Source organism: Vipera berus (genome assembly GCF_964194415.1).
Source record: "Vipera berus genome assembly, chromosome: 7".
Lineage (NCBI taxonomy): Eukaryota > Metazoa > Chordata > Lepidosauria > Squamata > Viperidae > Vipera > Vipera berus.
Window position 1 is genome coordinate 69,753,332 of NC_138209.1, and position 23,334 is coordinate 69,776,665.

The following is a 23,334-nucleotide window of genomic DNA, read 5'->3' on the forward strand; positions in this document are numbered from 1 at the left end:
ATTTCACAGAAGACACAGTTTGTTTCTAAGATAATTACAGGTGCTCCTTTACACAATATCAATTGGATGCCAAACCGTAAATAAGCCTCATGATATCTCTGTGTCTATACCGACATTTTATTGTATGTTTACAGTGTTCCAACCAAGACTGATTCTTTTTTTTTTTTGTAAAAGGAAAGTAGGCTTTGAATCTTCATGCTTACCAAGTCTCATACAACACCGGAGAAACTTTGGAGAACATTGGGGACCCACCCTCCAGAGCAGACATGTCAAACACAAGCCCGGGGGCCGGATCCGGCCCGCGAAGTGGTTTCATGTGGCCCGCGAAGTCATCCTGGAAACAGTGAGGGAATGGCCCCCACTGCCTTGGCCCTGGTCCAGAGACCCTCCTTCTGCCAGAGACCCTCAGATCTGTCCCACTCCTGCCCAGGCCCCCATAGGCACCCTTGATGCAAATGATGTAGAGCTGGCCATGCCCACCCAGTAGGCCATACACAGTCTAGCCACGCCCACCCAGTAGGCCACGCCCACCCTGGCCATACCCACCCGGCCCCCTGAGGGCAACCGCAATGCTGATGCAGCCCTCAATGAAATTGAGTTTGACACCCCTGCTCCAGAGCCTTATTTTGCCAGCATATTAATGGCATGCTTTTATGGGTTACAATCAGGCTCTTTATGTTTGATCTGCCAAGTCTGTTTTTTTGGGCATATCCACGAGGCTAGCAATAACGTGATGGATTTCCACAGTGCATGAAGGTAAAGGCAATTGCCAAAAAGTCACATCATTCTAGAAGTATTGATTAGGCCTTCAAAGGGACTTTAGCTAAAGGAATACTCTTTTTATAGAGGTCTATGGAGATTCTCAGTCATCCAGGTCCCGGTTATTCCAAAGATGCTTTTTTCACGAGGCAACTGGACTTTCTTGTTTTTCTTCGAGGATGTTTCGCTTCTCATCCCAGAAGCTTCTTCAGCTCTGACTGGATGGTGAGGAAGGAAAGGCTTTATATTCAGAGCTGAAGAAGCTTCTGGGATGAGAAGCGAAATGTCTTCAAAGAAAAAACAAGAAAGTCCAGTTGCCTCGTGAAAAAAAGCACCTTTGGGACTTCTTTATAGACTTCAAATTCTTCAATTAGGTAGAGCTAGGAGCACCTCTCAAAAGGGACGCGGTGGCTCAGTGGGTTAGGACGCTGAGCTTGTCGATCAGAAGATCGGCAGTTTGGCGGGTCGAATCCCGAGTGCCGCGTAACAGAGTGAGTGCCTGTTACTCGTCCCAGCTTCTGCCAACCTAGCAGTTCGAAAGCACGTAAAAATGCAAGTAGAAAAATAGGGACCACTACAGTGGGAAGGTAACAGCGCTCCGTGCGCCTTTGGCGTCTAGTCATGCCGGCCACATGACCACGGAGACGTCCTCGGACAAGCGCTGGCTCTTCGGCTTTGAAACGGAGATGAGCACCGGCCCCTAGAGTTGGAAACGACTAGCACGCATGTGCGGGGGAACCTTTACCTTTACCTTTAGGAGCACCTCTCAGAAGATCTGCAACGAATGGGGGCATGTTGTTCCTACTTCTCCCTTTTCCATAATAATAGAATTAAGAGTTGAAAGGGACCTTGGAGGTCTTCTAGTCCAACCCCTGCTCAAGTAGGAGTCCCTATACAAATGGCTGCCCAGTCGCTTCTTTAACATCCCCAGCGATGGAGCACCCACAACTTCTGGAGGCAAGCTGTTCCACTGTCAATTGTTTTCACTTTCAGGAAACTTCTCCTTAGTTCTAGGTTGGATCTCTCCTTGATAAGTTTCCATTCATTAGTTCTTGTCCTGCTGTCAGGTGCCTGGGAGAATAGGTCAAACCCTTCTTCTCTGTAACATCCCCTCAAGCACTGGAAAACTGCTACCATGTAATCCAGAGGTCCCCAACCTTTTGGGTACCAGAGACCAGTTCCGTGGTGAAAGGTTTTTCTGCAGACTGGAAAGTGGGTGGTTTTGTGTGCTGCCTGCATCCCATGGATGGGGCTTTGCTTGTTTGTGCGGACCAGTTGCTGGTATGCCACGGACCGATACTGGTCCACAGACTGGTGGTTGGAGACCCCTGATGTAAACCACAGACCTTCTCTTCGTGGACTAGACATACCTAGTTCCCACAACCATTTGTCATATGGTTTAGCCTCCAGAGCCCTTAGCATCTTTGTTGTGGTTCTCTGCACTCTTTCTGGAATCTCAACATTTTTTTAAATTAAAACTGGATGTAATATTTCAAGCGTGATTTTGGAACTAACACTCCACGTGATCTTTAGACTATCCCTCTGTTGATGCAGCCGAGGATTGCATTGGCTTTTTTTGGTATCTGCAGCACACTGCTGGCTCATAATTAAGTGATGGTCCATAGGAGACCAAGATCTCTCTGTCCATTAGGACTCCCTTCATCCCTCTCAGTTGCTGCTGTTGAACCAGGTACCACCTATTCTCTAGCTGTGCATTAGAGTTTTCTTGCCTAATATAAAACCTTACTTTTCTCAACACTGCATTGCATAGTGTGAGATAGAACCCAATGTGTGCTGTCCCGCTCATGCATACACACATACGCATAACATGGGTGTAAGGAATCTTTATTAAGGCTTCCAAGCCTGAATGGGTATTCCCCAGCGATTCCCTGTGCAGGCACTAGTTCAATCACACTAATTTCCACAGGCTATTCAAATGAAGTCAACACTGTTCCTCAAGGCAAAGGCAGTGTCAAGCTTCCGACTGATGAACCCAACCAATCAAACACCTTCAAGACTCTTCAGGCTTTTAATGCAAAGCTTTATTGGGTACAACGTTTCGGCACATATGAAAGTAAAACCAGCTCTGGCAGGACCCCTCCCAAACCCCTAAGCATTAATTTCTTTCTCTTCTCTCTGGATCAGATCATGATGCCCAATCAATGGCTGCATTAATAGAGGGATAGAATCAAGATCACGTGAAGTGTTAACACCAGTTTACAATGACTTGGTAAGGCCACACTTGGAATACTGCATCCAGTTTTGGTCACCACAATGTAAAAAAGATGTTGAGACTCTAGAAAGAGTACAGAGAAGAGCAACAAAGATGATCGGGGGACTGGAAGCTAAAATTTACAAGAAACGGTTGCTGGAATTGGGTATGTTGGGACATGATAGCGGTGTTCCAATATCTCAGGGGTTGCCACAAAGAAGAGGGAGTCAAGCTATTCTCCAAAGCGCCTGAAGGCAGGACAAGAAGCAATGGATGGAAACTAATCAAAGAGAGAAGCAATCTAGAACTAAGGAGAAACTTCCTGACAGTGAGAACAATTAATCAGTGGAACAACTTGCCTCCAGAAGCTGTGAATGCTTCAACACTGGAAGTCTTTAAGAAGAGATTGGACAGCCATTTCTCTGAAATGGTATAGGGTTTCCTGCCTGAGCAGGGGGTTGGACTAGATGACCTCCAAGGTCCCTTCCACCTCCTCCTTATTATTATTGATCATCGCACAGTCAGCCAGATGTTCAGACTGGATTTGGCATTTTTGTCTACCTATCGAGTCCTTTACCAAGGACCTGGGATAGGCAGATGTGGATGTTTGATGGTATTATAGATATCGTCGCAGGATGGAAGCAGTTCCTAGTAAGGTCGCCTTTTGCAATTGACTAATGGCAAATTTGTCAATGCCGATGGTGTTCAAGTGATGCTCAGTTGTTTTGGGATTGCACCCAAGGTGCCTATTACTATTGGTACTACCCTGGCTTGCCTTTGCCACAGTCTTTCTATTTCTATTTGTAGGTCTTTGTATTCTGTTATCTTCTCCAGTTCTTTCTCGTCTATTCTGCTGTCTCCAGGCACTGCCACGTCCATCATCATCATCATTGAAAATATTGTTGTGAGAGCATCTTAGGGTCTAGCCAAACACCTGGCCATTGTCCTTGGTTTCCACAGTCTGCTTTCTTAATCTTGGAAGTCTGCATTCCAAACCTCTGCCCTCCCCGAGTTTGTTGGCAAGCTGAGAAGCAATATCTGTTGCACCAGCAAGACTGGGCTTTGAAACTTGACAAGCAGGTCTGGTCCACCAGGCAAAGGCAAGTTCCAAGACAAAGGCAAGTCCACAGCTGAAGAGAAACTACCCAAAGTTCAAGGCAAGAAAACACAGCATTGTCTCCATCTGTCTGCTGTGCTAAATAGCCAGCTTCTGGTGCAGCCCATCAAGAGGGGCGAGGATACCTCCTCACTAGTAATTGAGCTGACCTTTACTGTTCCTGCCTTTTCTCTGCCCTACATGTTCTTGGATCTGGTGCAGAAGGCAGTTCCTCTTCCTGACCAGCTGCAGCTCTGCTTCAACCAAATCATTCTCAAATGGCTACTCAGAGCCACTGAGCCAACTCTCCTCCTGACGTGCCTGGAACTGGTTCATCCTCCTGTGAGCTGACATCTGGAGAGATATCTAGGGAACCGTCCAGGGGAAGTCATCATACAGCGTTCAAGTCTATCATGATCTTCTGAATCTTGAGCCTATCTTCCAAAATGCTAGCTATTCTCCCCAGCTTGCTGTTGTCTGCAAATTTGATGAGTTCCCCTTCTATCCCTTCATCTATATCATTTATGAAGATGTTGAGGATACTGGACCTTAAACAGAACCTTGGGGTATCTCACTGCTTACTTCCCTCCAGGCAATTAAAGTTCCATTGAGGACTACACATTAATGCAGTTGGTCAGACAGTTACGAATCCATCTGGTGGTGATGATGTCTAGCCCACATTTTTCTATCTTATCAAGAAGTAGGCTGTGGTCTATTTTTGTCAAGTGCCTTACTGAAGTCTAAGTATACTACGTCCACCACATTTTGCTGGTCTACTAATTTAGTCACTTTGGTCAAAGAATGCAGTAAGGTTTGTCTAGCATGATCAGTTTTTGACAAACCCGTAACAGCTTTGCTTGTTTTAGTGTATTCGCAGATCCATTGTTTGATTATCTTTTCCAGGATCTTCCTAGATATTGATGTCAGGCTGACTGATATGTAGTTTCCTGGATCCATGTTTTTCCCCCCTTTTTTGAAGATGGAATCACATCAGCTCTTTCCCAATCCCCTGGTAGTTATCCAATGATGACTGGGCCTAGTTCACTTCAATATGGCACCAATATGACTATAACACAACTCATATATGGCTTCTTCACTGACTATAGAAGCATTATCATAAAAGAATACAGGCATCGTTTGCCTTCAATTACGTCTTTAATCCCAATTGATACATTACATACTTCATCTGAAAAATTTACATTATGCCAGGATCCCACTCTCAAAATACAAACTAAAACTGCTAACCCAAGCTTCCTTTGCAACTGTATGATCCACAAATCATCGCATTCCAAATATTGAAGAATCAGCCTGATGATTTAAACAGGACATTTTTTACATACATGCAAACTAGGCAATGCCATTCTTAATTATGATGCACAGAGTTACATGTAACTCACATAATTGTTTAAGTAGAACCACACAGCTAATACTTAGCACCGACACATTTATTCGTTTAGAATTATTTATATCCCATTTTTCAACTTGAAAACTCTTTTAGGACAATTTATCAATGAAATACTGGTATTTGGCACTGATTCTATCAGAAGGTAAGTAAGATCACCTGCATTTAGAAATCTGGGGATGCGAACTTCCACCAATCCCCAGCAAAGGTTTATGACGATGGCAGCCGAAACTATTTGGAAATTTTAATCCTGGTTAATATGATCAAATTATTCTCCATTTCCCAAGTGTGTGTGTGTATGTGTGTGTGTGTGTGTATGTATGTATGTATGTATATATATGTATATATATATGTGTATATATGTGTGTGTGTGATGTATGGCACCATCACAAGAGTTTTGATCCACTTATAGTTATGGCACCATGGAAATATGACTATTACTACCCATGACTACATACATGTAGAAACTCAAGGAAATGTTCTTTTTTACATGGACTTGGTTTTTTACAAAGAAATATATATATATTGCAAAAGAGGAAGTGGGAGGGTTAGTTAAAAACATATTGAAACTTACATTTCAACATATATTCCAACAATATAAAATGTGTACCGTTTGCTTTAACCCTCTCATTACACACACACACACACGCACACATATCTGTGATATTAATATTTACCTATTACATTCAAGGTTAGTGTGACATTAGATGTTCCAAAAGCATTGGTTGCTTGGCATGTGAAGGCTCCAGAATCATTGACTCCCACTGAACGGATGCTCAGCGTTAATTTTTGTTCATATTCATAATCACGCACATTCTTGCTTTTGCTGGAAAGAGTCTGTCGGCAAGGGAGAGGAAAAATTACCATCTAAGATACAGTGTACATAGCATCATTCTCAAATAAATTAAAAATAGATGTAATTATAACTTCGACATATTAATATTCATAACTTAAAACTTGAATAATAAGACATCGTGACAAACCTGTCACTGGAACCTCTCCATAGAAAACATCTATAGTCTTAAAGCTCTCTTTTTTGGGAGGGGGGGAGGGGAGAAAAAAAAAAGAAGAAGCCTTCTTAGCATTGTTCTTACTCGGCTTGCTTTGCTCTATATTTTGTGTTTTTGGTATGCGATGGTCTCTTGAGGTAATAAACTCAGAAGGAAATTTGTCCTAAAAACGTTCACTATCGCGAAGTGCTTTCCAAAATTATGTTTGCAACATGGCAGTCCTCATAAGCTGAATGTGTGTATGTGTGTGTGTGTCTGTGTGTGTGTTTTAAAACTGGTATGTGAGCTTCTTATAATTGGTAATAAGTGGTATGAGAGAAGAACAGAGGAAGTTCAGTAGCTTCTACAGTGTTCCTGTGGTAACATCGAAGGAATTTCAAACTCAAGGGTTTCCTGATCAAGAAAACACAGCTGTCAAACAACTGTGATATTATTATTTTTTGTTTGGTTTGTAAAGTTAGCAAGGACCAATGTACCCCTGCTGTGGGGGTAACAAAAGAAGAATGTTCTATTCAAGGAAGGAAAGATCCTATTCAGTTGGAATATCTATTTACAAACTAAGCATTTGACTTCCTAACTGCATTTAACATGGAACCTGAGTGTTATCAACACAGTACTGAACGTAATGCTTTTTTTTTACACAATGCAAATTTCAACTCTACCCAAATATTATGACAGCTTTTCATTCACATGTGTTAAAGCAAACCTAGTTTTAAACTACTGAAAATTGGCTTTCGAATGTAATATTTTAAAATGATATTGGAACTGTTTCAGAACTCTTAAGATGTAGGCCCTGTGTGGACCACATACGTCAAGGGGTCTTCAAACCTGGCCCTTTTATGACTTGTGGACTTCAACTCCCAGAATTCCTCAGTCAGGCACGCTGGCTGAGGAATTCTGGGAATTGAAGTCCACAAGTCATAAAAGGGCCTAGTTTGAAGACCCCTGACATACGTTATATGTCTGCTTTACTTCAGAATGGATGAATTAGGATCAAGTCAGTAAATAAGCACTTAAAAGACAGGAATTATGCCAGCACCAAGTGGATTAGTAGAGAATGGCCGGTAGCACTCTTGGGACGTATTATCCAAATTGTATTTTCTTGAGACTGCATCTCCACCATTGCCACACCGCACCAGTCTTCCTATGTACATGAGCTGCTGATAATATAGTTTAATCACTGCCATTAACAGTTGTCAATTAAGACTGAAATGGCTGTACTTAGCAAGGTTAGCTGGACTCTTTGGAGAACTTTTCCTATACAGTGAAATTTAACTATCTACCTATTTTTAAACTATATAGGGCAACTCTGGGCAACTTACAACATAATGAAAAGCTTAAAGGTGTTTAAAAAAGTTAAAATTAGATGAAAAAAATGGAAGGTTAACAACCAAGTTGATGGGCAGCCTGGGTGTGAGAGCTTTCTCTACCCTGTCAGTGACCACCAATGTACCAGGGCCATCTCAGGGCCCCAAGCCAAGAAAGAGAATCTGGTTTTTAGATTTTTCCAGAAGCCAGGAATACGGGGGCACATCGCAACCTCTGATGGGAGAATATTCCATTCCAGAAGGTGGAGGCCACAGCAGGAAGTTGTGGTTAAAATTTAATAGCAAGAATGGCTGCTATTAAAAGCATTTATTTAGAGGTGTGCCTTTTATGAGTGCCATATTGGAACTGAACTCCTTATATATATATAATTAATCTTAGCCAAAAGGCCAAGCAGCCTTATTCCCTTTTGAGGCAACTCCAACTTGCCCCACGTTTGATTTGAGCTTGGCTTAGAACACCAAAACCTTTCATTAAGAACTAGAAACATAGGTATATAGACACACTGTGTTTCAGTTGCCCACCATAAGGTTGTTTCACATATCCAACAATCCAGAACAGCTTGTGTTTGTTTCTCCTGTTTCTCAACTCTCACTTCCATACAACAACTGGACAGAATGCCGCCTATTATTTTCATTTGATTTGACATTAATCCCTTGAAACTAACCACATCCTATATTGTATACTTTCTGTAACACACGCGCAGTAAACTTCCTTTCTCATATTCATGCACTTCCCAATGAACTGGTGATGAGCAAAATTTTGTTTTCTATACCACATAATTTGAGAATAGTATTCTATATTATGCTCAAATTGTGCTCATTTTCATTTCTTGTACACTTTCAATCACAATTCTCTCAAATGCTATCCCAGGAACAGTTATTCTTTCTTAGGCAGCCCAGTCCAGTGACATGGGTGGCACAGGCAGCCCAGCCCATTTTTTTCTCTCTTTTTATGATCTTGTAATCCCCTGCATAGGGATGAGTTGGGGCAATGGAAGGGAGCTGAGTGTTTACTGGCCGGATGCCCTTCCTGACACCTATGCGGAGCTCACAGCAGATATTTTCTCTTAGGATCGAACTCACAACCTCCTGATTGTGAGGCGAGAGCTCCACCTCTAGGCCACCACACCACTCTCGGAGTAGAACTTTAATAATAATAATAATAATAATAATAATAATAATAATAATAATAATAATAATAATAATAATAATAATAATAATAATAATAATAATAATAATAATAATAATAATAATAAAAAAGTGCTGCCTCAGTTTTTGAATCCATTCTTGTTATCTTTTAACACAGGGAAACAAAAACATTCTTCCAATCACCAGGCACAGCTACAATCTTCACATGCATTAAACATGTTGATAATAACTCCACATAAACTACAACCAGTTTCAACACTTCTCCAATTGTATCAACTCTACCTGTACTCTTACTATTTTTCAACATTCTCGCAGTATTCAGGACAGGATTTTTATTGTTTTTTTCTTGAATGCTTGTTACAGTTCTATTCTTTGACTGACATTCAATATCACTGATGTTACATAAAAAGTTCAAACCTATTTTTCCCAGCAATTCATTTGTTTAATTCAAAATCATTTTGAGCATTTAAAAATAAACTTATATATTTCATTCCACTTATTATGCCATGGATTCCTGCTTCCAAAACAGTTATTAATTTCCATCAAAGCTTTTTTTTTTTTTTGCATTTTCTCTGTCTCTTTTAGTTTTGACTATTCCTTGCTTTTTTGAATTACATTCTTTGTGATTACCTTTGGGATCTTATACACATATTCTCTGCTCATCGTTTATTGCAGCAATTGTTTTCCTATACGCATCTTTTTCTCATCCATATCCTCTTTCATTTCCTCATTGTACCAAAACATTTTTCAATTTCTTACTTCCCATTATCTTATCTTCATGCAGCTGTTCTACTTTCACTTCTATTCAAGATCTGTCAATGCTATTATTCCAACAACGATGCCTTCCGTGAATACTACTTTATCAAAGCTGATATATACACCTCAGACATGTTTTTAAGTTATTTTTTAGAAAGACTATTCTTTCAAGTACATTGGTACTTATTAGGTATAATAAACTCACCGGATTGCCTTGAAAAATCCAATTAGCTTGCAAAGAACTATCTATATCCCTGATTGTACATGTAACTTCAAATTCTTCACCTTCTTTGAGAAGCTGGTTTGTTTTGGATAGGGTGATGGATGGTAAGGATTTGTGAACTAAAAAACAATCCAGATGCACATTGTTGTCATTATATGCAAAACCTTCATAAAAAGGGAGTTGGAATCGACAGTTCTTAATCTTCCAATAAAGTATCAGATTTGCTAAAGATATTTTAAATATCAGGACATATCACAGTTTTACTTTAATCCAAATAAAAATATAAAAACATTTATAGGCACTACCTAACAAACACAGATAATAAGCCTGCCCTGTATTTAATCTTGCAAAATGACTGATGGTGAATTAGGAAACTCTTCTAATACCATCTTATATGGCTACTATTCACAGCCTTGAATCCACTGATGGGAATCTGAGAATACCTATTAGCGTGAAATATTTTCCTAATTATCTTACCTTTAAAATACAGGCAGTCCTTGACTTACGACCATAATGGAGTCCAGAATTTCTGTAGACATTTGTTAACTGATTCTCCCCCCCTCAATTTATGACCTTTCTTGCCACAGCTGTTAAGGGAAATCACCACAGCTGTTAATTAGCAACACGGTTGTTAAGTGACTCTGACTTCCCCATTGACTTTGCTTGTTGCAAAAGGGGATCATATGACTCCTTGTCACTGCAATCGTCATAAATACGAGTCAGTTGCCAAGCATCTGAATTCTGATCATGTGACCCTGGGGATGCTGCAACAGGTTGTGTGAAAAATGGTCTGCCTGTAAACTAGATACACTGTTTGCAAAGCTGTACAAGAAAAGGGATTATACACAATGGTACGACGATAAAAAATACTTGAGTTCAACTGAATGTATTTTTACCTGGTATCACCACAAGTGTTATATCTTTCGATCTTTTTTCAACTCCATCTTGTTGTGCCACACACCAGTAACAACCTAGAAATGATCTCTGTACATTTTTTATGATGATTCCCTTCTGGGGATCAGGAACTAATGTCATATGCTCAGGCAGAGGTTTGTAATGACATCTTTTCAAAGTGAAATTGGAAACATTTGGATCTGTCACTGGGCACACAATAAGAGCGTCACTGTCTTCCATTTCAAGTATTGTGGGCTTGTGAAAGAACAGAAACGTTGGATCTGTAATAAAAAAATTTAAAAAATTAGACATTAAAACAAGAGTAATTCCTGCAAAGGTATAATGAGCCACTCTTAAATTCATGTGATATCTTGAATAATGTCTAACTTGGATCCAAAGTTGTTGTACACTTTCATGTTTTTTATTGCTTGCATTAGAAGCAACTTTTTATATGCATATATTTAATGTTTGGGACGCGGTGGCTCAGTGGGTTAGGACGCTGAGCTTGTCGATCAGAAGGTTGGCAGTTTGGCGGGTCGAATCCCGAATGCCGCGTAACGGAGTGAACACCTGTTACTCGTCCCAGCTTCTGCCAACCTAGCAGTTCAAAAGCACGTAAAAATGCAAGTAGAAAAATAGGGAACACTACGGTGGGAAGGTAACAGTGTTCCGTGCGCCTTTGGCCACATGACCACGGAGACGTCCTCGGACAAGCGCTGGCTCTTTGGCTTTGAAACGGAGATGAGCACCGGCCCCTAGAGTCGCAAACGACTAGCACGCATGTGCGGGGGAACCCATTTAATGTTTCCTTAATGTGGAGCATCAATGAAATGTCAAAAAGAATGGTTGGGTATGGCTAGTCTAGAGAGAAGAAGTACTAAGGGTGACATGATAACAGTATTCCAGTATTTGAGGGGATCAACTTATTATCCAAAGCACCAAAACGCAAGACAAGAAACAATGGATGGAAACTAACCAAGGAAAGAAGCAAACTGGAATTAAGGAGAAACTTCCTAACCATGAGGACAATTAACCAGTGGAACAGGTTGCCTTCAGAGATTGTGGGAGCTTCATCACTGGAGGGTTTTAAGAAGACACTGGGCAGCCACTTGTCTGAAATGGCATAGGATTGCCCGCTTGAGTAGGGGGTTGGGTTACAAGACCTCCAAGGTCCCTTCCAGCTCTATTCTGACTGACTGATTTGTTTTTATAAGCAGGGTGCTGCAGCTGCCAAAAATGCCACTGCAGTCCTAGGCTACCTCAACGAAGGGATAACATCAAGATCACAAGCAGTGATAGTATCAATCTATACTGCACTAGTGAGGCCACACTTGGAATGTTGTGTCCAATTCTAGTTGCCAGAATACAAAAAAGATGCTGAGACCCTAGAAAGCATGCAGTGAGCAACAATGATAAGGGATCTGGAGGCTAAACTGTATGAGGAACAGTTAAGGGAACTGTTCTGTACCAGCCTGCTACCGGCCCTGCAGAAAAGGCAGGGACAACCCCTTTTACAAGAAGGCAAGAGGCTGGAACTAAGCCTGCCAAATCTATTAACATAAAAACATAAACAGAGCAAAGAGAGCAAACACGAACCATGAAACAGGAGCTATTCAAACGGTTGCCTTCAGCAAACCAGCCCTCCCACGCATTCCCCTTTTATACAGTTCAGGGCGTGGCTTCTCTCTGCCTCCTTCCGAGGTGCCCCATTGCCTTCCTCTGTTTACTCCTGATTGACTGCCTCCTGCATCGGGCGTCCTTGAACAGGGCCAGCTGTGGGTCATCTTCATCCACGCTGTCAGGCTCACACAGCTGGGTCTGCGTCGTGACCAGATGAGAGGGGCCTGGCTGTGGGCTCTCATCAGCAAGCTCTCCAACCCCCTCAGCAAGCTCTCCAACACCCCCCTCCTCCTCCTCTGAATCGTCCGACCCAACTGCCGAACCCACAGGCTCACCCTGAATCACAACAGGAACTAGGTACAATATGCCAAGCCTAACATGAGAAGGATTAGGGGTGATATGATAGCTGGCTTATGGTACTTGAGGGGCTGTCACAGAGAAGAAGAGACCGATTTATTCTCCAAAGAACCTGAGGAAAGGACAAGAAACAATGGACAGAAGCTTGTTAAAAATAGATCCAAAACATTGGACATTGGTAATGGTATAAGGCAGGGGTAAGCAACCTTGGGTCTTTTATGACTCGTGGACTTCAACTCCCAGAATTCCTGAGCCAGCCATGCTGAGGGGGAAAGGGAGAGGTTTCCAAGCTGAGCCATGCTGGCTCAGGAATTCTGGGAGCTGAAGTCCGCGAGTCATAAAAGACCCAAGGTTGCCTACCCCTGGTATAAGGTCTCCTGCTTTAGGCAGAGGATTGGACTAGGAGACCTCCAAGGTCCCTTCCAGCCCAAGTATTCTATGATATTAACATGGAGTCAAGGAGAACAACTTAAGGTGAAACCTATTTAGGATTTCCTACACAGAAAAGAATTTTGAGGACAGGAAGTAGATAATTGATAATGAAATACTTGAGATTTGATGTGTCCTCCCCACTTTCCATTGTACTCAACAAGAGATGAGGGTTTTTTTCCTTTTTTCTTTTTGATGTTGAACATGCCTTTTTTCCGTTCTGTAAGACATTTCTGTTCTGGACAAACCAAAGGAGAAAAGAGGCAGGAACTTGGGTTGGTGATCATATTGGGGGGGGGAAAAAGGACATTTGTATGAAAAAAAAAATGAGAGGCTACCACAATGAGGCCAAAATGGAATATTCTAGTTGAAGTGTTCATGGAGAGAAAGGCTATAAAACAAGGAAAAATAGCTTAAGTGAACTAGATCATCATTTAATGATAATTACTATCTTACCAACAGTACTGCTCAGTTTGAACCATCTGGCACTGTCTTTCTTGTACAACATCTTCACTGGAGAGTGACGCATAGAATATTCTGATTTATACTGAGATCACAAAGCACCATTTCAACCATTCTTCAATTTCGAAGAAGTAAGAGTCTGTCAGGTGCTGCTTTGAGCTTAGATCCGATTCTCTTTTGGCACTTTGAAATGCCATGTTTTTATACACTGTGCAATTGTGAACCCCACTTGTTACAGCCGTGTTAATGGGACATGTGCTTGTTAAGTCTATTACAGCAGGGGTGCAAAATATCTTTTTTACATAAAGAATATGGAGGCAATTCAAATCTTTGCACACACACACTTAACCAGTTGCACAATCCTTAACTAGTTTTTAATCCCAGTTAAAATCCTTCCTTTTCTACTTGGAAAATTAGTAAGAAAGAAAAATAACATGCTTTTTTTTATTCTGTCACCAACACAGAACCATATAATGTAAGAATGTAGTGCAGGGGGAAAATCTACAAAATATTTAAGGCATTCTTCCCTAATTCCCATAATTGCTTACTCATTGGTAGTTGCATTGTAGCTGAGCAGACCTGGAGGCATTAAGATGGAAAAGATCAAGAGGTTGATAAAATATTTAAGAAGAAGGCTCTGAACATCTTCTCTAACCCAATGCCTCCCAGTATAGGTAATTACAACACAAATACCAATGAGCATGCTGGCTGGGAATTATGGGAATTGTAGGTGAGGACACTCCCAATTCTACCTCTACAACGTCATAGTTCTCTGACTTCAGTGATAGACTGTAGTTGCGGATTCATATTCTGCTCAGAATTAAAAAAAACGTTATGGCCTAAAATATTTGATTCTCTTAATTCAGAGAAGAGCAACTAAGATGATCAAAGGCCTAGAGCCTAAAACGTAAAGAACGGCTGCAGGACTTGGGTTTGGCTAACCTAACCTAACCTAACCCTAATGAAAAAAAGAAGGAACGGGGCAACATGATAGCAGTATTCCAGTATTTGAAGGGCTGCCACAAAGAAGAGGACATCAAACTATTCTCCAAAGCACTAGATGGAAGGACAAGAAACAATAGTTGGAAACTGACCAAGGAGAGAAGCAACCTGGAATTAAGGAGAAACTTCCTAACAGTGAGGACAATTAACCAGTGGAACAGCTTGCCTTCAGAAGTTGTGGACGCTCCATCACTGGAGATTTTTAAGAGGAGACTGAACATTCACCTGAGACAATATAGGTTCTCTTGCAGGGGGCTGGACTAGAAGACCTCCAAGTTCCCTTCAAGCTCTATTCTATTCTGTTCTGTTCTATTTTCTATCTTATCCTAATGTTATTGATTGGTAATTTTTGTTACAGAGGACTTGTGTGTGTATGCCATACACACATATGCTTCGCATATACTGTATGCCAGCATCGAGGGGAGAATGCTGCAAACAGCACTGAAATGTTGTGATGCAAACCTCACCTCTTTTCTACATACCCCCCAATGTCACACCGGTCTCCAAAGGGTGCTGTTCTAATAAATCAGAAAGACCCAGTAGAATACTACAATGCACTGTCTTATAAATAAGTCAGCTCCCTATTCTTAAGTCTGAAAGTGTAATGACAGAAAGGTCCCATGCAAATCCATCAATTTTAAACTCCATTCAGGCATTAGACAAAGGATTACAAGTCACCTGGGACTCGTGAAGATGAAGCCTGTCCGACTAAGTTGAGCTGGTGATCTTTGATCATCAAAGGCATCCTTACTTTCAGCAGTGATGTCTGTCACACAAGGAGAGCTCACACACAAGACGCCCCAACCTTGGATTCCTTTGCATGCACAGTTTTAAACACAAAGGCTTCCTGACGTTGAAAGGAAAGATGGCTTAGATTAGAAGGTGAGACCTCATCTGCGTGACTTTCAAAGCTTTAGGCTTATCACTGCTATCCAAACCATGGCATTAACTCTATCGAATGCCTGAGCAGTGTTTTACTTTGTGGTCTGGCGAGGAGGGCTCCTTTCTCAAACCAGAAATCTGTCTGTTTTAGCAAAATGGGAAGAATTGAATGATGGCTTGTCCAGGTTCTGAGAAGAATTCCTACTAAGTTAAAAAGCAAATCTATTGACAATTATGATTTTAGCTTCTGGATTTCAACAGAAATAAAGGTTTTAAGTAGGGAATGATTTAGGCCACGTGTAGGCAACCTTGGCTCTTTTATGACTTGTGGACTTCAACTCCCAGAATTCCTGAGCCAGCATGGCTCAGCTTGGAAACCTCTCCCTTTCCCCTCAGCATGGCTGGCTCAGGAATTCTGGGAGTTGAAGTCCACAAGTCATAAAGCGGCCTAGGCCAGGGGTAGGCAACCCTTGGCTCTTTTATGACTCATGGACTTCAACTCCCACAATTCCTGAGCCAGCATGGCTCAGCTTGGAAACCTCTCCCTTTCCCCTCAGCACGGTTGGCTCAAGAATTCTGGGAGTTGAAGTCCACGAGTCATAAAAGAGCCAAGGTTGCCTACCCCTGGCCTAGGCCGCTTTATGACTCGTGGACTTCAACTCCCAGAATTCCTGAGCCAGCATGGCTCAGCTTGGAAACCTCTCCCTTTCCCTTCAGCATGGCTGGCTCAGGAATTCTGGGAGTTGAAGTCCACGAGTCATAAAAGAGCCAAGGTTGCCTACCCGTGACTTAGGCTGTTGCTCATGCTATGCAAACTCAAAGTCCAGAAGAAATATTACAACTGTTATCTTTCCTCTACTGGAAATCAATGAGCTGTTTTTTAACTACTGCGGGGACAGTGTCACAGATGAAATGGTGTAGTTCTGATACACACTCACAATCACAACAATTATTTTGCTCCCATTTTTCATATCGTCCTACTCTGTCTGGTGGTGATGGAAAAGAAGGTAAACATTTCCAACAAGGTTCAATTTCCTTCTGTTTTTTTTTAGACATCGGTTAGAAATGTACCTTAAACAATAAAAGTCATATTTCAGTAGATTCCTCTGAACAGATATTTCCATTTCACAGATGTTTAATCCCTTCTTAATTGAGCAGAACATTAATAGAACTTAATTGATAACATAGTTGTATTCTATTTGCCAAACCAATCTCTTCCCAACCCTTATGCTCAGCCTTTCGATAAAGTGCTAAAATCTTTCTTATTTGCTTGTTTATTTCCAACAATATATCTGTGTTTGCTGCTCCTTTATATTTCCCATCTAATTTCCACATTATCTTGATGGGATTTGTGGAAAAGCAGTATAGAAATTATTGTTAATAAATTAAAAATGCAATCTAGAATGGTAACAAAATTCTTACACTCCTACATTTGTTTGATGGTAAAGTCTATACACTCAGCACCATAGAAAAGGGATTTTCTTAGGTTTTAAATTATTCAGTAAGCTGAATGCTAAACCCAAGTATTGCTAAAGGGCAGTTTCCAATAATGGTTTTTTATTTGTTTGTTTGTTTGTAAAAAGGTAAAAAGCAGCATCAGAAAATACGGATTTTCAAGCAAAATACCATCAGGTTCCCATACGTAGACATTGCTAAATGTTGTCTTTACTTATGAAAAAAAAAAGTCACAGATTGAAGTCTCCTAATAATTGTTCCCAGATTATTTCAAATCAGCAAAACAACTGTTTTCAGTGCAATCCATTCATTCAATCAAATGCCAATTACTGGTGGTTGAAGAAATGTAAAACTGCACGCACATGTGTGGACCAGTCCTTAAAATATGCCAGCAGAAGAATATGGATGTTCTGGCAAAACACAGAACTTACTTTTGTGGATGCTTCCAAAAATCCCTTTAGAACTATAAAAGCCCATGGAACAGCTGCCCACTGCCCCAGAGGACTCATCAGAAGCGTATAATCCAAGTCTTCTCATCTTTTATTTCATTCTAGTCTCAAAAACCTTTGGCTTCACTGGGGCATCGTTCCAATCTGCATATGCAGACAGGCACAGTCTGAATATCAACAAGGAGAATAAATCTCAACAGGATCCTTTTGGAGCCACATTGCTCAAGGCAAATTTAGAATAAAATCCTACGGACTTCATCCTTTATGGAAGCTCTGGAGTAGCAAAGGGAAGGTGTGTTACAGAGGGCATCTATGGTATTTTTCTATGGCTGCCCTTACCTTGTGGTACACTCTCCTTGCCCCGGTGATTCAGCCAGCCCCCACCCTTTTCAGCCTGCCAGAAGTCCGTCAAAGGCTGTTTTTCTACCCAGGAACTGGAATAGAGTGAGGAAGTTTGGGCTTGGTTGTTGGGGCTCCCAAGGGGTGACTGAGGCAGCAGGTTTTGGTTGTGTGTTTTATAGATTTATGGTTTGTGGTTTTTATAGTACGGGACTTTATTACTATGGGCTGCCCAGACTTGGGTTTTAAAACAGGCAGCCCATGCAAATATCTTAAAGAAAGAAAAATAAACCACAGATCCCAGGATTCGATGCTAAAACTTCACTTGGGTCAAATAACATCTTTCAACGCTGGTGTCAGAAAAGGGACGGGGGAAACTGTGGAGACATTTTCAGCTTATTCTTCACTGAATTAGTGCAGCCTCACTGGAGGGTTGGTACATATGAGTCAGTCCTTAAAGATCTACAATATAAACTCATAATTATATTCAGCATCCTCTTGGCTTCAAATGCCAAGATGCTCTCCAAAATCTAGTTGCCAGATGAAAGGGATAGAGAAACCAAGTACTAATCCAGTATCTAAATATATAATAATAATAATAATAATAATAATAATAATAATAATAATAATAATAATAATAATAATAATAATAATAATAATAATAATAATAATAATAATAAACATAAACAATAGATATTTCTTCACTAATACTATGAGGGGGGAAAAACAACTGCGCCTGGCAATCCCAGATGGCACAGCATATCCAGCCTTAACTTATACAGCTACCAGATCAAAAATTATTTGCCCAAGATGTTACTCAAGTAAAAAACTATAGACCGATATCACTTTTAAATACAGATCATAAGATATTTGCCAAGGTGCTAGCTAACAGATTGATGAGGGTTCTCCAACAGGTGATTCATGGGGATCAAACTGGGTTTATTAGTGGTAGGCAAATGAAAAATAATGTGAGGCATATAGTTGATGTGATGGAGTTTTTGGAAAGGAACAACCAGATCCCTGCGGCGCTAATTTTTCTAGATGCTGAAAAAGCTTTTGATCAATTGAATTGGCAATTTTTGATGAAAGTTTTAGATAAAATGAATTTTGGGGATAAATTTTTGCAACCAATTAGGGCATTATATCAAAAACAAACTGCCCGAATAATAGTTAACAATAGTTTGACTGAAGTATGTAATATTGAGAAGGGCACAAGACAAGGGTGTCCGTTATCACCTTTATTATTTGTTTTAACATTGGAGTTATTATTGGTAAAAATACGGAATTCGGAAAGAATTAAGGGTATACAAATTAGAGATCAGGATTATAGACTGAGAGCGTTCGCAGATGATCTGGTTGTTACGGTGACCCAGCCAGAAAACTCTGTTGTGGACCTGATGGAGATAATAATGCAATATGGGAAGGTTTCTGGATTTAAAGTTAATGCACAAAAAACTAAAATTCTGGCCAAAAATATGACAGTATCGCAAAAGGCCCTTTTAGAAGGATTAACTGGATTTGAGATTGTTAAAAGGGTCAAATATTTGGGGGTGATTTTGTCACCCTCTAATACAAAGTTATATAAAAATAACTATGAAAAGCTATGGGGGAAAATTCAAAAAGAAATGGAGAGCTGGGAAAAATTGCAACTGTCCTTGTTGGGAAGAATTGCAGCAGTGAAAATGAATGTCCTGCCTAAATTTTTATTTTTATTTCAAATGATACCGGTTCTTAAAAAAGATTCTAATTTGGAAGAATGGCAACGGGGTATCAATAAATTTGTTTGGGCAGGGAAAAGGCCACGAGTTAAACTTAAGGTTATGCAGGATACTCGTGAAAGAGGTGGTCTTAAAATGCCTAATCTTAAATTATATTATGAAGCTGCTGCGTTATCAGGAATAAGTGACTGGATTAATTTGACACAAGAGAGATTATTAAATCTTGAGGGCCATGACTTGTTATTTGGCTGGCATGCATATTTGTTGTATGATAAGAAGGTAGATAATGTGTTTAAAGTGCATATTTTAAGACAGGCATTGTTGAGAGTTTGGAAGAAGTATAGACATAAGTTAGATTACAAGATACCGTTGTGGGCAATTCCAAAACACGCAATAGAAAACATAAATGTTGGTTTCAAACATGATGTGACTACGTATAAGGAGATTTTAAGCTTGGAAAGAAATGTCTGGTGTTTAAAGCCATACAACCTCTTGCGAGATGAGAAGATTGTTCAAACTTGGTTTCAATATACTCAGTTACGGGCCAGGTGGAAAGAAGATCAGAAAATTGGTTTTGCAATGACTGATGAAAATTTGATAAAGCAAATTAGAAATCAGGGTCCAGCACATATCAAACGGATATATCTTGCATTGATAGAAATTGATTCAGAAACAGAACTTGTTAAGGATTGTATGATAAAATGGGCCCAGAATATCCAAGAAGTTATTATAATGGACACGTGGGAAAAGATCTGGGTGAGGAACGTTAAATTTACACAAGCTCAAAACCTAAGAGAGAACTTTTATAAAATGTTTTATAGATGGCATTTAGATCCTAAAAAGCTTGCAAGTATGTATCCGAACTATCAGCCAAAATGTTGGAGGTGTGGTGGCGAAGATGCAACATATTTTCACATATGGTGGACCTGCAAAAAGGTTAAGGCTTTTTGGATAAAAATTTGGTGGAATATGCAGAAGATCTTCAAGCAAAGGATAAAGTTTTGCCCGCAATTGTTTTTGTTGGGCATAATTACAGATGCTACTGTTGTGGACACTAAGTTAATGTTGAACTTAATTACAGCAGCAAGACTTTTAATAGGTCAACATTGGAAGAAGGAGGATCTGCCGACTATAGAAGAATGGACTCTAAAGGTTTCTGACCTGGCGGAAATGGCAAAGATCTCGGCTTACTTGAAAGATCATTCGCAAGAACGTTATATTATGGAGTGGAAAAAATGGATTGATTATATCCAGAACAAATATGGGACTAAAAAGTTTCATTTAGCATTTGAATAAGTCTTCCTTTCTTTTTTCTTTTTTTTATATATAAGTAATATTAATATTGTTTGTAGTTATCCTATATGAGCTAGAGAGTGATAGATTTAAGAGATTATTGTTGTTAGCATATGGAGGTTTATGATTGTTCTTTGTTTTTTATACCTTGTACTTAGCTCTGGGAAGTCGGGGGGGGGGAGGGGGGAATGGTGGGGAGGGGTAGGGAGGGATTGGTAGGGGTGGGGGGTGGGGGGAAGGGGGGATTGTTAAAGACAAAATGTACTTTAAAACTTTTCAATAAAAAAAATTATTTGCCCTAATCACGTACCTTTTGTGATGAATCAATGCCACAGCACAGTTCTCTGATCTCAAAACACAAGACAGAGATCCTGTAAACTGTAAATTTATTTACAGTTCCAAATAATAAAGTCTTTCAAACAAGAAAGCAACAGAGTATTTTCTTCAACCAAAAATACATGATTCAAAACATCCAACAAACAAGAGTCAGATTAGCAAGAACAGACCAGGATTCTCTTTGAATATCTCCGAACGGTTGCTTTCAGCAACCAGCCCCGCCCACACCTTCCCCTTTTATTATCTGTCCCAAGGTGTGGCTTCTCAATGCCTTCTCCTCTTTTCACTGAGTTGCCTCATAGATTTGCTCTGCTTTGCTCTGCTGGATTGCCTTCTGCTTCTAGCATCTCTGAACAAATTCAGTTGTGACTCCACTGAGTCTGACACCTCCTCCTCACACAGCTGAGCATCATGAGGAACACGACTGGAGGGGCCAGGCTGAGAGTCCTGCAGTGCATCAGAGCCTCTCTTCAATACCGAAGGCTCTCCAAACCCCTCCTCCTCCTCCTCAGATTCCTCAGACTCAGCTGCTGGGAGCACAGGCTGACAATGAATCACAACACCTTATTTATTTATCATCTGGCGGGCATGTCTGAAGTTGTAAGACAATCAATCTTGCCACTTTGGGTAGAACCTAGAATCTGGAACCATGGCTACGTTGGGTTGAAGAAGAAGAAGTAGGATACAATGAACCTGGGTGCATGACAAACTCTGCTGCTAGTTTATTCTGAAGTCAAACTGGATTCAATCAGGCTTACACCTTGGTAAATGCGTTTAGGCTCACCCTCTAGAAGTGCCCTTTGATTATGGTTTTTGAAGTCAAAGTAATAAACAAGGCCTGTTATAAAGACTTCATATGATTTCCTGTCACTAGCTTCCCTTGCAGGGATGTGTGCTGTGGAAAAAAAAGACTCCTTATTTTCATCTACGGCAGAGGTCTCCAACAAGGACCGGAGGGAGAAGGAGGGGAGAAGCATTTTACACACGTGTGTGTCCACACACAAATGGGGCCGCGAGCAAGCGCGACGCGAACAGGGCAGTGCTAGCGAGTGTCACACAAGTGCTAGCACCACCCCATTTTCACCGTGTCGTGCCCTGTTTTTGCTGCATGGTGCTCCATTTTCGCCACAATAGTGGTGCTAGCACCAGTGGGGGTGCATGCCCTGGTCAGCCTGTTCCATGGCTCGCTGGCCAGCAGGCCACGGCCCAGTAGTGGGCCACAGCCCACAGGTTGGGGACCCGTGATCCATGGTATGAACTTGCCTGAAGGACAGTAATCTTTCTCTAAGAATTTCTGAAACTTAAAAACCAGGCTGACTTGAGAGGCAGGGACCGGTTACAAACAGTGAGGGTCGGTTCTGTTTTGTCCACCCCCCTGAAGCTTTGCACCAGCTCGCCACAGGGCTGTGTGCTTAGCCCCTACCTGTACTCTTTGTACACTTATGACTGTGTATCATCTGACCCATCCACTGCGATAATTAAGTTCGCAGATGATACAACTGTGGTGGGTCTCATTACAGGTGGGGATGAGACAGCATACAGGGCGGAGGTACAAAAACTATCCATATGGTGTAGTAACAACTTGCACCTGAACATCGGCAAGACGAAAGAGATGGTGCTAGACTTCCGGAGGAAAAAGGAGGAACCTGCCCCACTTTACATCGGGGAGGACTGTGTGGAGAGAGTTTCCTCCTTTAAATTTCTGGGAGTCTACCTCTGTGAAGATCTGACCTGGAAAGTTAATACAGCCCAGGTGGCTAGAAAGGCCCAACAGAGGCTTCACTTTGTCAGGGTCTTGCGGAAGAACAGGGTAGAACAACGGCTTATGGCCCTCTTTTAACGGTCTACTATAGAAAGCGTCCTCTTGTATGGTATTGTGGTTTGGTATGCTGGTCTGACAGCCGCGGATAGGAAAGTATTACAGAGGGTGGTGAGTACAGCACAAGACATTGTGGGCTGTCCCCTGACACCACGGGACGACATCGCCAGGGCTCGTTGCCTTGGAAGAGTGAGGAAAATTCTCAGGGATGACTCACACCCTGGATGGTATCTCTTTACTCTCCTACCATCAGGTAGGAGATACAGGAGTATAGCCAGCCATACCAACAGGCTGAAAAAACAGCTTTTATCCGTGGGCTGTTAGGCTTTTGAATGAGAAATAAC

The 23,334-nt window shown here is 41.1% G+C and overlaps 1 protein-coding gene across 1 annotated transcript in view; it reads right to left on the reverse strand.

The window, feature by feature from the left end:
* The window catches only part of KIT (KIT proto-oncogene, receptor tyrosine kinase), a 135,484-nt gene that overhangs the window by 64,839 nt on the left and 47,311 nt on the right, over positions 1-23,334 (reverse strand). The window contains exons 3-5 of the mRNA XM_081332976.1: positions 10,832-11,110; positions 9,918-10,054; positions 6,147-6,306 (exon numbers count right to left, since the gene is read on the reverse strand). Coding sequence (XP_081189102.1) covers positions 6,147-6,306; positions 9,918-10,054; positions 10,832-11,110 — 576 coding nt within the window. The remainder of the gene's footprint in view (positions 1-6,146; positions 6,307-9,917; positions 10,055-10,831; positions 11,111-23,334) is intronic.